Genomic DNA, 18,122 nt, shown 5'->3' on the forward strand with positions numbered 1-18,122 from the left:
GATCAAGCTTATCTAATTTATTTCGTGTTGTATGTGTCTTTACTTTAAAAGTTTAACCTTTTTGGGGATGTTCTGCAAGTTTTACACCGCAGCTTGAAAATTACCTCCGTGTTGAAAAACTGAGGTCTCGAATACCCTCCGCTTCTTCTTCCCAGATGATCACAGGGTGTATGGCTTTGGCGTCAACACCGAGCATCAGCTAGGCCTCAGCTCTCAAGAATTCCAGCACGCCGAGCCAGCACTAATCACCGCCTTGACTGGGCTGGAAATCAAGCAACTGGCCGCCGGCGCCGAGCATTCTGTCGCACTTACAGGTTTGTTAGGCGCTAATTTTTATTTTTTTCCTTTTTTCCCCGCTTCACGTGCGACTGAGACAACACATGAATGGGGCAGTTTTCCTCGGAATTTATATTGCAGTCCGATGCCTGCTTTGTTTCTTCGAGACCAGCATTGTATCATACTATGTGGTTGATGCTTGAAAGACTGCAGACTGGAGGCCTTGTCATTGTTCATTGTCGGCCTTCGTTGCTGCAATATTCTTTACCTTAGCACTGTTTAACAATCTTCAAGTGGTGCAGTGCAACGGCACGGAGCCATAACAATATTTTGACTTGTGACTTAAACTCAAAAGTACTCAGAAACTTTTTCTTTTGAAATGAATTAGAAATTGAGAAGTAAAGGGCAGATTTTTTTTTTAAACAGCAGGATTAGGGGTTGCGGACATCTGCTATTTGGCCCACATGATTGCATTCCGTATGTGTTTTTTTTGTGTGCGTGTGTGTTTCAGACAAAGGGACAGCCTATGTCTGGGGTGGTGGGAAGGAAGGCCAGTTGGGCCTCGGGACCAAGACCACAGTTCCTTCACCGTTAGAGCTCAAGGTGGACATCCGGATAATGTGCATTTCAACGGGCTACTACCACACGGCCATTGTTTCCGGTGAGTCGCACAACCTCAAGTGGCTCTTCTAGGGGCAGAAGACAGTGAAGCTGCATTTTTCCTGGCAGGAGCAAGGTGTTGTGCTAGTTGGTATTGGCATAGGGAATGAAACTGCACGAGGGGCACGCGTTAACAGCAATAATGAGACACATACGGAAGCAGACTACCAATTGAAAGTTTATTTTGTAGTAAAACATTTAGGAAGGCAAGAGCAACAGATGAAAAATTAAGTGCTGCTGCATGACTGCGCAGAAATCGTGGAAGTCATTTAAAAGATGAAAAGATTACAAAAGAGGACAAAAAAAAAAGCTGCAGGAGATCAAAAAACTGATGACTGTCAGATCATCATCATCAGCTGCGAAGGCTTCTCCCATATTTCTCCAATTAACCCAGTCCTGTGCTAGCTGCACTCACTTGACCCCTGCAAACTTCATAACCTCATCCACCCACTTAACTTTCTGCCACCCCTTCCCTTGGAATCCAATTCGTTACCCTTTTCGACCGTCGGTTGTCCTCTCTTCGCACTGCATGCCCTGCCTATGCCCATTTCATTTTCTTAACTTCCACTAGAATGTCCAAACTGTCAGATAGTCATGACTAAAGAATAACAGGCAAAAATGATAAAAACCTGGACAAAAAGGATGAGTATATAAGTGATAAAAACCGTAGATGACACAGGAGAGAATAAAAACAAGGCAAAAGGGATGATTGAAGGCTATCAAAAATGGCAGAATACGAATGAGCACCTAGAAAAAGCTTTTTCATCACACCCATGGCATAGTTACAACTTTGAGCACCAGTTTTAAAATAGCTTAAAGGAGCAGAGATGCCAAAAATTAGTCAATTTGTTCTGTCACCGGAAAGGTGTGCGGTACATCCCAGAACATGAACAGGCTGTGGATTGTGGAAAAATTGCTAAAAAGTTTGTATGATGGAATTTTTCTTTCCTGCAATTTCAATTTTAGTTTAAACCACCGAGTGGCGACTTTGGCGTCACAGATGAATTGAGGTCACTTCAGGCGTGTGAAACCTACAGTGGAGGCAAGAAGCAAGGCGCCTATGTGCTGTGCGATGTCAGTGTTTGTTAAAAATTTCTGGAGTCCTCCACTACGGCGTCTCTCATAGTATGAGTCGCTTTGGGACGTTAAATCCCCCAAATTAAACGAAACTTGCAGTATGGCTGCTGCTTCCTTCATTTTAATTCAGTAATTCACATTTACTCTTTTGCAAACCTGAGCAAGAGCTGGAATCTCAAGCAGCGATTATGTTGTAGTTTTTTCATGACTCAGCTTGATCTCAGCTTGTCTGTAACATTACTGCTGTCTTTCAGAAGGTGGAACCAAAAACCAGTACTGCAAGAGGAAATCAGTTGTAAATTATTTAGCTAACTTATATGAATTTCACATTGTGACTCGTGTATCATTGTCTTTGCACTATTCCAAAGAAACAAACAGTTATCTAAAATTTTTATGTCTGTATCCCATTCTTTTGTTGACCAATTTGAGTATCTTGTAATAGCAGCATATGTTTGACCTCTAGTAGCACTTCTGGTCGGTTTCATAATCAAGAAACTGCATATTGCAGCTACAAAGCGGGCAAGAAAAGTTTTCGTAATGCCTTACATCCGTGAAGTCTGGCATTGCCTAAAAAAAAATTGCTCAACACGCAGGCATGGATGTTGTCTTGTCTACTCCACTCCCAACAAACTTTCCATGTTCTGTTTGAGAGCTAAAGATAACCCTCCAGTCCTGCTTGAGCGCTGATCAATACATCCCTGATGCAAGTTTGCACTTCTGATTTTAATCGTCATAACTGGCAAAGATGAGGTAGGCTAGTATCCTGGGAAATCATGAAAGCACTCAAGGTTCATCATGGACTCCACTGATCATTACTGATTTCACACTAATAAGTACCTCCTTTTCTGTCCCTTTAGTTGCCCTTTGAACCGTTTTGCTCCTGAATTAACTTTCACTTGGCATGGCCTGCTTTCTCGTATGTCATGTTATTGCTGTTTGTCCATGTTACTCATGCTGTTTTGCTTGTTTTCCTGGCTAGGATAGTTTACTGTCCTTTTGTAATTCTTGTTTGCTTATCTATATACTGTAGCATACTTTTCTTGGTATCCCAATTCGGATGTTTTGATGTTCAGAAGGAGTAATGGTAAAGCGGAAATTGGTTGTGACATCATTTTAACTGGCGACCTTGACCTTGCTGGCATGGCAGATTGTGTTCCTAAGATAATACGACACCTTTGAGAGAGAAATGTTTAAATGCAGTGGATGCTTCACATGTACTTCTTACAACCATGCCAGGCAAGAGTATGGCCATGAGACTTCAATGTACCGAAATGTGTGGTAACGTGCTACGTATATTGTTGCATGTAATTCGACATTTTTTATTCCCAGACACAGTCATTTGAAACTGCAGGCTTGAGCTATTTATTGCTGTGTAAGGTAGGTTTGGCCGATCTGTGGGTGTCTCCTCGTGCCAATGCCCGTTCCCAGCTGAATTGAACTGCGTTTGGTTTGCCCAAGTTGTTCATACTGGCAGCCGCTTTCCATGACGAGCTGTAGACTGCATGAGCGCAAACTTCCGGTAGCATCTGGAGGACATGTGTCCTGCCGGAGCTCTACCATATTTTCCGGTGTATAAGACGCGTCTTTTTCACAAAAATTTCATTAGTGCGTCCTATACAATGGTCGCATATTATGGCCTTCTTTTTCGTTTTACGCAGCGTTCATAGGTTAACTAGCCACCATAGCTTAACTTTATCGTGAAATGGTGACGGTAGCAACTTCTTCAATTACAATGGCCATGAACGTCTCATATGCACCTAGCATTAGTAGTATAAAATAAAAGTAGTAGTATAAAAAGATGGCAACGTTCACGCTCTTTGGCCTTTCCACACTGCCAAGGCAAGTTGACTAACGTTTCCAGTTGCGATTTACAACATTGTTTGGTGGCTACTGCATATGTATTTTCCACTTCCTGCGCATGCTTTGCTGCGTCGTCAAAGTGTCCTAGCACAGCGACAAACAGCGCAGTGATTATGAGTGCGAAGGGGATGCCGTAGCACTTCCGCGAGAAATCAGCGAACTTATTTTGATAGCGCGTCCGAAGATGAAGCCTTTCAAGGCTTTGAGTCGATAAAGAGCTGATGCTCTCACAGTGCAAGAGTATTTTTGGGCGTGGGTATTGCCTTTTTTTCTATCAATTGCAGGCAAAAAAGTTTTGTTTTAGGCACAGAATGTTTCGCGGTGGTCGCGCAAGCATTTATAATCAAATCCTACTCAGAGCTGTGACTGCGTTGCCGGTCCACTGTATCTAGGCGACTCCCCAGAGATGGAGTAGGTTTCAATTAAGAGAATAATTACTCGTTAGCAGCTGCCTGACTGACACTGTTTGGCTACGTGTCCCTCAGCCAGGATGGATTTTTCTTCAAACTCTGAAGATTCTGGGAAAGCTGTACAGCTTTCTTTTGTAGCCTGCAGCTTGACTGACTGCATTGCATGTATAGTGGTACTTGCTAGAATTTACTATGTGTATCCCTGTGGTTAGGGGTAGTGCCCACTGCTTGCTGCACTCAAGGCTGGGCTGTGCTATTTTAGCTATACTGAATTGTTTTGTTTTTTTTTTAAGTTATAGCACCAAGGGTATTCACATTCTCGAAAGTCTAAGGAGCGTAATGGCTATTGCAAATGGCGAGCTACAATCTCCATCTGCATCCAGGTGCTTAACTGTAATAGGTAAAAAAAAAAAGTCAACTTTTCGAAATAATTTAACCAGCTCACTAATAACACAATTCACCTATTTTCTGATGTCTATATACACTGGTGTTACGGCAACGCATGGCCATCTCTATTGTCACGTGATGGTGACAAGTGAAAAGACTTACATTGCACTGGAATGAATTCTTCATTGGCCTGACTTGCACTTTCAAAAGAATTAAGAAACTCAGGTGGTGGCGATAGTAGCAGGCGTGATTGTCGGTCGTCAAACTATGAATAGCGGCAGTATTCAGCAGTGCCCAGCATAAGTTCGGCAAAGAATCTTTTAGAAAAATCGGAAGCTTGGAATAATGCGGAAACAACTGTGCTTGCCGTCAATCACTCCAGTCAAATCTCGGCATATCTCACACTACAAGAAAAGTGAAAAAGACTCATCTCGCGACACCGAGCGTGAACAAAGAGCATAAGATCATTCTGTGCGCATAGGGCCTCATGTCGGCGGCTGTTAAAAACAAGGAATAAAGATTTCAGTAGTTTGCGGCATTATCTGGAAAGGCTTATTTTTAGATATTCTGATTCACCTTCGCCGAAACAACCAGTATAGGAAATTTTAAACTTCCACCCCTCTTCTTTTATGTGGGGAAGCACTGACTAACACCTGATAGTAAGTGGCAAAAGTAGTGCTCCTTTGGTATGCCGGCATGCTGTACATAACCGTCATGTTGGTGTCTTTGCAGTGGACGGCATTTTGTACACATTTGGAGAGAGGGATGGAGGGAAGCTTGGCCTGCCAAAGACCTTATGCTGCAAGCGCTACAACAAACCCACCGAAGTCTCGACGATACCGGGAAAAATAGTCTCGGTCTCTTGTGGGGGAACTCACACGATGGCTCTGACAGGTACAAAACGCCTCTTGTCATCTCACTTCGCTTTCACCTGGCCATGTTTGTCGTAACTGTGCTAAATGTTGGGGCCACCTTTTGCTAGTAACCTTGCTTTTATGCAAGTTCACATCGTTGGAATTCTAACTGCTCATCTAGCTAATCTGTTAAGGTTATGTCATTAGGCTGCATATTGAAAACGTTGACCGACACTGATGACTGCAGCCCTCCGTTGCTGTTCCTTCAGCTGCATATATATTCTTGAGCATAAAGTCTGTAGTGAGGACATTTTGCAGATCTTTGGCAGGTGAATATACTAATCAAATGAAACTTGATCTTGCTGTAAATTCATGATTGGTTCGTCCTTCGTGCCATGTGTTTCACAAAGAAATGTGCATTTAAGAGACTTGTTTTGAACTGAAAGTGAATGTGTTAATTAGTTGCGCCATGAGAGAATGTGGCTGTGGAAGCATTGACACCATATGTAGTACTTTGGTATACTTATGTATGAAGTCTTTATTTCTGCATTTAATAGGTCATCCTTTGCAGCAGAAAGGAGGTGCTCTAGATTTGTTTTTGCAGCTCCCAACTGCATCAACTTATCGAACGAAAATTCTTTCATTTACAGTTGCGCTTAATAGAACAAACTCGTGATTTTTGTTTCTTGCGTGCGTTTCCTCCTCTTATGAGTGCATTTCTTGCACCTTTGTTTGATATCTGAGGATGTTCGCAGTGAAGGCAGGGCAGTAGACAGTAACGAGCATGCTGAGATTTTAATTTGTTGCAAGAGAGACGATAATGGCTTCTCTTGGAATACTATGCCTGATTGGGCAACACCTAGAGAGGTTTTGTTTTCTACAAGCGCTTACCAGTGGCTTGGTGCATTGTTTCAAGCTTTAGGCTGTCCTGTCTCAGTGGGTGGCTTTTTTTTTTTGTTTTCCTTCCTTTACTTGTAGCTGAGGGCAAAGTATACGCTTTTGGTGATGGTCGAAATGGCCAGCTAGGACTGGGAAACAAGACATTGCAAACCAACAAGCCGCAGCTTATCCCTTTCGTCGAAGGCATCAAGATTGCAAAAGTGGTCTGCGGAGAAAGCCATACGGCTTTCCTATCAGGTGAGCTGGAATTTTCACAAATGCTTTTCTGTGCTGGGGTACTTCTTTCCTGGCATTCATTAACATTACTGAATCTCGGGTATCTAAAGGGGGGGGGTAGTCACAACATTGAAATTTTTTCACTGTGTAGTACTACTAGCCGCAAGCACAGATTTCGCCGATGTCTGAAGCCGCTCTCTCTCTCTCTATACGTGACCTTGAAGTGGGGAAAAACAAGGAGGTGACGCGTGTAGCACGACTTAGCGAACCCAACCGTCGACGGCTGCTTTTCTATAGAGGTGGAATGGAGAGGCGTCAGTGGTGCTGTGCGATGTCAGTACATGCTAAAGATTGTCAGGTGGTCGAAATTACTCAGTAGCGCTCCAATATGGCACCCCATTCTCTCTTTCTGCTTTCACTCCCACCTTCCTCCCTTCCCTTATGGTGCGGTTAAGGTGTCCACAAAGTGTGAGACGCCAGACTTCTGTATCGGAGTACCCGGGTTCGAACACGACCGCCTGTGGCTGCGTTTTGATGGGGGCGAAACAGAGAGGTGTTTGTGTGCTGTGCGATTCAGTGCACATTAAAAATTGCCAGGTGGTAGAAATTACTTCGAGCCCTCCTCTACAGCTCTTCTTTCTCTCTTTCCACTTTCACTCCCACCCTCCTCCTTTCCGTTATGGCATTGTTCAGGTGCTCGTGAAAAAAATGACTGATATTGCGCCTTTCATTTCTTGTAAACCAATTTAATATACTTTAAATAAACAATGCACACAGAGTTGAGTCATATGCATCAGAACATCTTATATCAAAGCAAAATGAAGCATAACAAACTGTAAAATGCATGGAAAAGTATAAAAGTTGGGTAAAAAATGCTGTGCACCTACTTTGCATTTGATTAAGTATGCAAATTGGCTGTAATATTTTAATACCGATGTGTGAAAACAATTCTTAAAATATCGAATTGATTATGGTATAAAGAAAATTGCAGAAAAAGATAAAGTGGAAATGTCTTAATTTCCAAGAAAGTGTCTAGTCATTGCAACCCAAAATTTGAGCAAATCTAGGTAGACACGGTGCCATAGTCATAAGCAGACTGTCATTTCTGGCTCATGACAAGTCCAGCTCGTCATGCGCTTTCCGGTACTCCAGTCACCGTTTAAAAATGAGAAGTGCTTATTTAAAGCATTTTCCGGACTGTTGAGAGATGGCAGCACAGATACTGCAGTTTCTTTTTCTTGGCCTGAACGGAGAAATTCGTCACCGCACTAATGAAAATGGCGAAGCATGAGAGTGGCGATGCGAATGACTCGAGCGACTCTGAAGACAGCAATTTGCTTCGCTCCTCTGGTGAGGGCAACGTTGGCGAGGACCTTGCCACCAGTGAAACAGGAGATGTAGAATGAAAACAAAACAAAAAAATAAAAACAAGCAGGAACTAATGTACATGGTGCTGTGTGATGTGCTGCTTGTACAAGAAAATGCGCACCTAGTGTAGGTGGTGAGAGAAAGCACCAAGTGCATTTCCGTGCTTTGAGTGCCGGCACACTTCTGAAAACATTCAACGTAAAAGTTTGAGTGATTTTCTTAGTTTGACAAATGTTTCATGACATTTACAGCTGTTTTTTCGGAACCACTTTCTGCATGCTTTCTTAGGAACCCCTTGAAATAGCCACATTTCCACACAACACAAATAGGCATGATAACGATCGCTATATGAAAGAAAAAGTTTTCTTGTGGTCTTTTTTTACACCAACCAAAGTGCTAGTTCTTTTAATAAAAGAAATGACCATTTTGATATCATTTCTTGAAAAAAAAAAAAAAAAATGTGCGTATGAGGTTTAAGAACCCCCAGGTGGTCAACATTTTCAACGCCTTCCTCTGTGACGTCCCCTGTAGTCTGAGCCAGTTTTGAACATTATTCTATAAAACCAAGTCAAACCTAGCCAAGCCCAGCCTGACTTGATCTTACCTCTTTGGAGCGGAAAGACTGCTTTTAAAAATAAAAATACATTGACAGCAACGCTCCAAGGCTTACATTTGGGTTCATACATCTGACAAATGCAGGGTGGATAGCTACTATCCACACGGGCCAGCAGTGACGCTCAGAAACGGAAACTATTCAGCCAGGCTGCACAGTGACAGTGACGCACCTTGCGTCAGCATCTATAAAGAGGGTAAAGGGGCTTTGGCCACACTTGTGACTATGCACATGTCACATGTGCACCATTACAGTGTGCTCCATTACAGTAGGTGGGATTTGTGCATGATCGCTTGCCCGACCGGTGACACCATGACTCTGCTTTCGTTGGGAGTACCCCATGCAAAATTCTGCTACTATAGGGGTTTTCCAGAATCCCACAGTTAGCCAAAACAACATGACGGAGCTCATGCTGGAATAGTTTTGAAGGTGACATTATCAATGCCATTGGTGTGGGCATTAAGAATGGTACAGGCAATGGAAGAGGTGGACAAAAAATCATGCACTTTAGCATTGTGATTTTTCTGATGTAGGTGATTGGCCTCCTGTTTTATCAAGTGTCGAGCGCGGAAAAGCCCACTTGCAAGATAGTATTGCATGCATACGCTAAAATAAACAAGCGAAGTGGAGAGGATGCCTTTCCGCTATTTTCCTTACACTTTAGACTCTGTCTGAATAATTTGCCCAGTTACTGTGGTTTTGCCTCAGACAGATTTATGAAAGTTTCTGAGCGTTTGCCACTGCCGAATATTCGGAGCTTTCAAATACCTGATTCTCAATGTCAGCCGAATACCAAACATGTTCTATCAGTATTCTGCGTTTTGATTTGCATACTTCTAGTGATTTTTTTAAGAAACTACTTCTTTCATATCCAAGATGTGCTATGATCCGCCTTGTCTAAGGGCATAAATTTGGTGTTCTTTGCCGTTTTAAAAGCCTGTGCAGAAAGTGTTATGTTGTGCCTTACATCACACTTTGTGTTTTATCATGAGTTTCATTTTCTAGACCAGCTAGTTCTAAGGGATTCACCGATTGGCACTCTTAGCATGAATACTGACATATTAATACTATTAAGTTATACCATGTCAGTTGAGATGTATAGCTGTCATGTACGGCAAGTAGAGCTATTGGCCGCAAATTGCACTTGCAGCATTGTCATGAATGTGTGGTGTAAGTAGCCCTTCTATAATCTATGTTTTCTTTGTTTTTAACTAAGCTCTCAATGATTTGTAAAATATTTTTATTCATTGCTTTGCGAGTGGGGTACTTGTCTTTTTCGGTATTGTGTTCTTTGCCTGGTGCAGCTTACATAATGCGGTTTGATATTGTTTAGCATGTTGATGGGGAGAAAAGAAAAAGGAACCTTTTAACAGAGCAGTGTGAAAGTGTAGAGGGAATTAAGAGGAGACAATCTGTTGAAGCCTCCAAAAGAAATGTTTGATCCAGGGACATGGCAAAAAACTGTGCAGGTGTTTCTGCGCACATTTCTGTGGTGCCAATATATTGTATATAATATATATCTTTTTGGCTCTTTCTCGCTAAGATAAGAGGCAGCTTCTGACATGTGGAGATGCTCGTCATGGAAAGTTGGCCCTTCTCACCAACGATGCATCGGCCAACCAGTTCTCCCCCGGCTTAGTTGAAGAGCTTCTTTCCTACCAGGTTCAGCAGGTAATGCCTTAAAGGATGATAATGACTGCATTATTCAAAGGCATTTAGAAAATGAAGTCAGGCTGTCATTCAAATGTTATGTTTAATGTTTTGCTTAGCAACTGGCCTAAGGAGATTTCCATCGTATGTTTAAAGTACCTATTCTCTTTCTTTTTTATTTCTCTCGTTCTTTCTTTGTTTCCTTCCTTCTTTCGTTCTTTCTTTCCTTCTTTCTTTCTTTTTGTACAAGAGCTTTTTTAGCCCTCTTGAAAGCAGGGGCCAATGCAGGCATTTTTACCCATATACATGCATGTATACAGGCGTATGCAAAAAAGAAATGGTCATATTTGCTAACATTTACTGTATTGTATGCGTTGGAACATTGCGATATGCACTAATGGACAGGTATATACTGCATTGCATTCTAAAATCGAATGCGACGTGACGTAGCTGCACTTTGTTTCAAGCATGTAGAGCTGGCTTGGTGCGTTTCACGAGGTACGAGATGCGAATTCGACAAAAATGTGCCAATGTTGACAGCAGAATCCAGATGCGGTCTACCCCCGAGGTTATCAGGGCTACACTCGGGAAGGTTCCGAGTCATTGTGTCGGTGCAGAGACCAGCAGGTGTGCACAGCAGGAGTGCAGGGTAGTCGCTTTAGCTGCAAAGCTTTGCAGCTTTGAAAAGCCTAATCAGGGCCCAGCGGTGATGCCTGCTGTAATGTGGCTGCTGTGCAAGCCAGTGGTACCTTACTCACTGGACACATGGTATGACAACTTCACACTAGAGGGAGAAAGAGAGGCTTTTATTTCCTGAATATCACCAGTCCGGGACTGAGCACTAACTGCCGTGGTTTGGCCTCGTGCGCCTCGTTTTGTGTCTATTGATGCGACCATTGGTTGCGTTAGACCACTGCGTCACCTGGTGTCACTCATATGTCAGACTGCAGTACACACGTCACACCACTGCATCACCAGCGCGGCACTCGTACATCACAGATTGTATGTGCGAGCTCAGAAAAATGAAGCCCAGCATTGTTTCACAGTGTTATGGCACATCGTTGGGAATGAATTTGAAACCTGGCCTCTGTTATAGGCACCTCACGGTGTATCTCCTCAAATATATTTTCTTTTCCTTTTTCCTTGCAATTTAGTCGGTCGGAAATGTTCGATCTCTTTCAGTGGTGCGATAGCTTGTAATGTCAGATTAGCCCATTCAGACTGTGTCAGCTGAATTATTATTTTTTTCTTCATTGTGCTGCTTTTATAACGGAATTGTGGCGCATTGCCATCCCTCCTCACTAGGTTGCCTGTGGCGGCTGTCACACCCTGGTCCTCGTCATTCCCGGTTCTGGACAGGAGGTCAATGCGAACAATGAAGCCGGTGCCACTGGCGACGTCAACGCTGCGCGCGCCAAGAGACGCCACCGAAAGGTACGCCCCTTGCCACTACCACCTTCGGAAGCTAGGCTGATGCACCACTGTCGGAGAATTAGTGCTCCTTTTGTTTTACTGTAACAGGTTTCCACAGATTTAAGGCGAGCTTTACATTTAGAGAGCCCGAGTCACAACACAGAGCAGAGCTACCTAGGGAAAAATCTTTGACCCCTGGGTATGCTCTGTGTAACTTGGGTTCTCGCATATGCTGGCCGCATCTATTGGTTAGATAGTAGACAAGCGGGATTTTTCACTTTCTGTCATTTCTATGCTGGTGTCTTTTGCCAGGAGGCATTTGTTCAACGTTTCTAGGTGCTCTGTAGCCACAGTTACAAGTTATGTCTGTCAGCCTGCTTTGAAACTGTTTCTGTAGTGTATGAAAGCATATGGACGCTTGTGCTATGCTCCACTATACGCATTGCTACCATGGTCATTTCTTGGGTCACGTGACCTCTGTCCATCTTTTTGCACCAATGGAGCATATATTTCCTTCCGCATACTTTTACACTACATCTGGAGCGTACCAAGTTTTACTGTTAATGAAGAAGGGTCGATAGCTGTGCAAATCAATAATGGTTCATTGTGGATGGTACAGTGCTAAAACAGAAGAAGGAAGAAGGCCAATGTTATTGCTGTTGCTGTTCATTTTGCAAAGGTAAAAAGATGACGTACGTGAGAGAGAAGAAAGTTAGGCCTAATACATGTGAAGCACCACCTCAGAAAACAAATAAGCATTGTGAAAAAATGGCATAAACGATTTCTCGCATACTGCAAAAAAAAAAAAAAAAAAAAAAGAAGCATTGTATCCTGCCATCGGTACCTTTTATTCAGCAGATTTCAGTACTATTTAGAGTGCCTATGACAGCAATGGCCTTCATGAACTTATCAAGTGCCAGATCCATGCTCAGATCAGTAGCAAAAACAAAATTACATTCAAAAGAGTGGATACATGCAAATTCAAGCATAGGCATGAAGGCAGATTAGAGTACTACTAATATTGTTACCATTACGCTCATTGGAGTGGTGAAGCGTGTGGTTTTGTTGCCGTACTTGTACTAATGCTGTAGTGCATGAGCGGCTTCTCGTCGCCATATCAAGGTCTTCGTTGCTGCTAAGGCACTAATATTTTTGGCGCGTGTATGCGTTTCAGGCAGCACTCATTGAGAACGACCAGGATGAGCCCGATGCCTGTGAAGAAGGTCAGCATCGCACTTTCTTTCCCCATATCAAGACCCGATTTGAAAAGCCAAAACATTTTATGCCGGTTTGTGTTTGATTCACTATCACATGTGATGCTCTCTTGCATGCAACGTTTAAGTCTGTCCGTAGGTTGTCCAATGGATGCGCTTCTGAGCGGCAAGAGTAGTGTGAATAACAAGAGCTGTTTGGGGGAGTTAGTTTTAGTAGGTGGTATACTTTAAGCACAGAAGCTCTGGCGCTCCTTTGATCTTAACTTTAAAATAGAGTGGAACTTTGTGCCTCTGAGGCTTACTACGTGGTGTCTTTTTGCAGTGAATGAAGACATGTCTGGAATAATTCTTCATAGAGGTTAATGCATTCAGTTTAAAATGCATTAGGTGAAAAAACATACTAAAACAGTAATTTAATACATGGGCTCTCAAGTTACTGCGTTATGGGATTTCATTTCTACACACGCATACGCACATGCACGCACAGAGAAAGTGGGAGAAGTGAGAAGCTTGCGTTGTCCTGTGAAAATTCGGAGGCTGTATAGAAGTGTCTGCATTGATATATTGTCACACGAGATAAAGGGCCATTGCTGTAGCTGTCACTTTCCTTAGCATCTTACGATTCCTGGTCCATGCAGCGTTTCCACAAATTTATGCAGTTAAGGTTCCATTCGTGTTCAACTGCGCAAGTTGGCTAGCCTGGTATATCTCACTAAATGATGGGCTTAATTTGTTTCAGCATTCAGCTAATGCACCTTTGCATATTAATACTCAAGAGTTGCGGTATAAATAATTTTGGTTCCCGGGATTTGGCTCTGGCAAGGGCTTTTGAACGACTGGTGCAAATACTATGCTTTGCCGCTGTGATGTAGTAGATCTGGCATTCACCTCCTCAGTTTTGCACATTAGTGCTTTCAAAAAGAGTCTATTGATATTTTGGTTACTAACCATACTTTTTATAAAGAAATTTGCATTCATAAACCTTTGAAAGCTGTTTAACGATGTCATTATGGATTAATGGTTAGAGGTACTGGTATCGGTATCCAGCACCTCCACCAAAATGTTACGAGGCGGCAAGCCGATGAACACAGGAGAAAGAGAACCGAGAGAAGGTGACCGATGATTACGAGATGATTTTAATGAATCACCGCGGGCCCATGCCACTACCCACTTTCTCGTCCGTAACATTATCTTTTGTCTTTCCCAGACTCTCACGTCACAGCGAGAGTTCTCAGCGAGACCAGTCGACAACCTCGGAAGGCTCCACTGCTTGTCGAGGCTGAAACGGACACCAGCATCCGCCATGTGGACAGTGATGTCAGCGACGATGACACATCCGAAATGTCTGTGCTGAACAAGGTAAGAACACACCAGTGTAAACAGTTCTGCTCAAATTGTCTGCTGAAGTGCGGAAACTGCATTTCAAAGGTCAAATTTGATTAACTCTAGCAGAATTTTGTGGTGAGGCTCGAGGTACCGATGCTCCAAGAGCTGTCGAACCCGCACGAGAAAATTTTGCTAGCGCTGACAACATTGTGTGATGACATTGAGCTTGACATCAAGCTGACAGCCTGGGACGTAGAAAGCTGTGCACTTTCCAGCAGATCCTTGAAGGAGTGGAGCTGAATGAGTTTCAGTATTGTAGCAATGACACCTTCTCAATTGACATTCCTTTGTCTGTAGTAATCTTTTTGTGCTATTTTAGATAGCATTGAGGTTCAAAGCAATTCGTGCTAGCAACCACTCAGCCAGTACAACGAGGAGCACATGTTATTATAAGTCGAGTTTTGCTCAGTGTAATACTTATTTTCGCTTGTCTTTCAGACACAGATAATCAATCACATCGGGTCTAAGGAAATACTGTCCACCCTCGACCATGAGGAGAAGCCGCCTGGGCTAAAGAAGGTGAGGGATTCATAAATCCTGAAGCACCATGGTCCTGCGTTGCTTTTTTTTTGGTGTTAGCTGTTTTACGGCTGTAACGGAATTCTGAATGAGTTTGAAGGCAGCAGCCATAGCTTGAAGTTCTAGCGGACTACTATTGTATTTGCCGAAGATAGTATTTGCCAAATAAAATGTTGCTCGATGGAGGTGTGCTGTGTGATGTCAGTGCACATTAAAGATCCCCAGGTGATCGAAATTACTCCAGAGCCCTCCACTACGGCACCCCTTTCTCTCTTTCTGCTGTCTTTCCCACCTTCCTCCCGCCCCTTAGGGCTGCTCTTCTGGTCAAGATATCGCTGAATAAATGGGGGATGAGGCGGTATTTTATATTTTCTTATTATAAGCACACCCCCTCACTTTTAGCATTGTAATAAGGAAAAAAAGGGGGAAAAAGGGGATGCTTAAAATCGAGTAAATATGATATATGAGAGTATAGAACTGCATAAATAGTACCTGTGAGCTGGAGAGCTTGGTTGCCGCTAATTTTCTCCTATAGGGTTTGTCTGTTTTCTCTCTTGATCAGCAAACAACTACTGGCTAAGTACCACATCTTATTGCTTTCCTTTTTCAGAATGTGTAGTTTATTTTTGAGCTTGTTTCTCTACCCTCTCTTTCCTCCCTGGTGCCAGGAGTCTGGAAAATCTCCACAGGAGGTACTCCAAAACGGAGATAAGGCCAAGCTGAATGGTCCCAAGGAAGAGCAACCTGTGGTAAGTGTTGGCGGTTCGTTGTTTCATCACTGACGGCCACGAGGAAGTCGATAAGTTTAAAGTGCCGAACTGACGGCCAGATCGCCCACTTCCCATGAATTGGATCCCCTTTCATTTGAAATACTAAATGCTTAATTATTTTACTGATTTTTGCACATCTTTACTGTGGAATTTGAGGGTGCTTATTATTATTTTTTCTGATTAACCTAATCACATCGATTTGTAGCGGGTTATCAGTGAAACAGCTACATGTAACCTGGCACTCGTGTGGCATTTGTTGCAGCCATGACCATTGTCCAGTGTAGTAGTCCTCTTTGTCAGAGTAGTTAATTAAGGTAAGGAGCAGGAATTAAAGCTGTAGCTACAAGCATGATAATATTACCTTGCGTGAAAAATGTTGAGGCTGGTATTGTTGGCATCTTAGAGCCTCTCAGGCTTTTTTTTTACCCAAATGTGCTTAGTCATGGCAAAATCATAGGCCTGATATCTTCCCAGTACATTAGTATCTTGTGTCATCGGCTAGGTACCTGTTCCGGAGACACCAAAGAAAGCAGCTGCTACTGCCAGCCACCCAAAAACGGACAGCGAGGGCGAGGAGAGGCGAGAAAAAGTGCGGTGGCTACCCGCACACAAAGACTCGCCAAAGCACAAGAAGGAACTGGAACGCATGGCAGAGAAAGCCATCGAGAAGGCCGCCGAAGACTCCTCGGACAAAGGTAAGGCATTACCGGCTGTGTGCCACTTCTGCAGTCATTCAAAAACACTCCAACACTCATGTCTCTCGCGCATTAGCCGAAGCCAACACATTGTCATTGGCATGCGATTCGCCTTTGCGCCACTGAATGTATCTTGCGGTACGATCAACCGAGACCAGAAGGAAGAATTGCCGTCCACTTGTACACCTGCTGCCGGATTCTGATCGGAAACATGCAAAGACTGCAATTTACTGAACGTTTTGTCCGGCAACATTTGCCGCTAGCCACAAAAATTTGTTGCTTGTTCCTAATGTTTTTTCACTATCACCAACTTACAGGCACACCAACGAAGCGCACTGGAAAGAAGAAGAAAGACGCAGAGGCAGACAAGGAGGCTGCAAAAGGTATGTGCTACAGTTTACTGCATTTTAATTTTATGTGGTTATGCATTGACATCATTTGCTATAGAAGATGTCCGTAGAGCAACTGGCGTTGTCCAAAGAAAACGAAGGCTGGAGAAACAGGGAGGCACTGCTAGCAGCTTGAGCTTTATAGGACGAGCATGGAGATGTATAGTAGCTCAGCTCAGGAAGTGTGCAGAACAAAGTTTAGGGACAATCAGTGTGATTCTTGCAGTGATGTGCGCATTAGCATTAGTGACTCAGCTGAGTATCTAATTTGAGTGGGCAAACTGAAATGACTAACACCAACCCAATTGAGAACAGTCAGTGCAGGTCTGAGAGAGAGAGATGGTTTAATGGAAGCAGGAGAAGTTTACCCTCTTGGAGGTGTGAAGAAGACTAATCTTCCCCATCCCCTCTCTAATTCCACTCTGGCCCAAGGCTTCGAACCTTATCATTGGACAGGTTTTGCACGGGTGACAGTAGTAGTGCCGATACATTGAAAGAAACTTGGGAACGAAAAGAAAGCGTAAAACTGTGCACAATACTTTACATTAACAAATCTGATGTAATGTAGCAAAAGTGGAATACAATTTTGCAGATGGAAAGGGAGATGGCGACAAGAAAGATTCGAAGGTAAGGATGCACCGCAAGTCATTCTTGCATGAGATTTTTTCTTCTTTTGCTTCATGCTACTCTCTTTAGTCTTCGCTTGTTTAGTAAAGAATCTTCAACTAAATTTTATTGGGAAAATTAGATTAGATCTTCTTAACCTAAATATTCTAAACTGCATATTGAAGTCATGTTACTAATTGAACTCTAATATAATTTTGTTCTGTCATTTCCCAAGATGTTGGCAGAGTTGTACATATGGCATTCAGTTCAGGGTATAGACCAACACTGATCTGTGATGCAATCCTGATGCCGTGGTGCTCCTGTCGCCTGGCTGGGCCAACAGACAGTGAAAAATAGGCTTAGCATCCACGGGAATACATGGAAAGTTCTTGTCTTCGAAATGCCATTGCACACTTCTCTCACTCTTCTTCGAAGGCCTCCTCCATTGGTGTTCTGTGAAACTAGAGAAATATTTCAGTAAGCTTTGCTTATATGTATTTTTATCGGTCATGCTGCTGACTGATACTCCCCTACGTCTCATGGTGTTTTACAAATACTCTGCACTTAAATTGATGTTTCATACTTTCGGGATCGGTTTCAGGATATTCACTAGTGCTCTTCACAAAACGATGACATCGCAGACACACTGTGAATGGGAAAACTGTTTTGGAAGCATTTATTGCCATGGGTGCTATTTATTTATTACCTGTGGCTGCTAAGCCTACTTTTCACCCCTCCACTGAAGTCTGCTGTAGCATCTACGAGCATCCCCTTTGTTTGTAAACAGGGTGTTGGTCTTTAGAGAGACATTTTTGTTGTGTAGTGGTACTTTGTCGGGTAATACTTCGCGTGTATGCTT

At 43.0% G+C, this 18,122-nt stretch overlaps 1 protein-coding gene across 1 annotated transcript in view; it reads left to right on the forward strand.

Moving 5' to 3' along the window:
• Nucleotides 1-18,122, forward strand: part of LOC146208507 (X-linked retinitis pigmentosa GTPase regulator-like) — a 31,427-nt gene that overhangs the window by 7,373 nt on the left and 5,932 nt on the right. The window contains exons 5-17 of the mRNA XM_084594274.1: nt 156-314; nt 788-937; nt 5,403-5,564; nt 6,503-6,661; nt 10,165-10,292; nt 11,577-11,705; nt 12,859-12,907; nt 14,106-14,257; nt 14,723-14,803; nt 15,472-15,552; nt 16,076-16,268; nt 16,586-16,651; nt 17,250-17,284. Of these exons, the coding sequence (XP_084450400.1) occupies nt 156-314; nt 788-937; nt 5,403-5,564; nt 6,503-6,661; nt 10,165-10,292; nt 11,577-11,705; nt 12,859-12,907; nt 14,106-14,257; nt 14,723-14,803; nt 15,472-15,552; nt 16,076-16,268; nt 16,586-16,651; nt 17,250-17,284 (1,544 nt within the window). The remainder of the gene's footprint in view (nt 1-155; nt 315-787; nt 938-5,402; nt 5,565-6,502; nt 6,662-10,164; nt 10,293-11,576; nt 11,706-12,858; nt 12,908-14,105; nt 14,258-14,722; nt 14,804-15,471; nt 15,553-16,075; nt 16,269-16,585; nt 16,652-17,249; nt 17,285-18,122) is intronic.

The sequence above is a fragment of the Amblyomma maculatum genome, chromosome 1 (genome assembly GCF_055883805.1).
Source record: "Amblyomma maculatum isolate TAMU_Amacu chromosome 1, ASM5588380v1, whole genome shotgun sequence".
Classification (NCBI taxonomy): Eukaryota; Metazoa; Arthropoda; class Arachnida; order Ixodida; family Ixodidae; genus Amblyomma; species Amblyomma maculatum.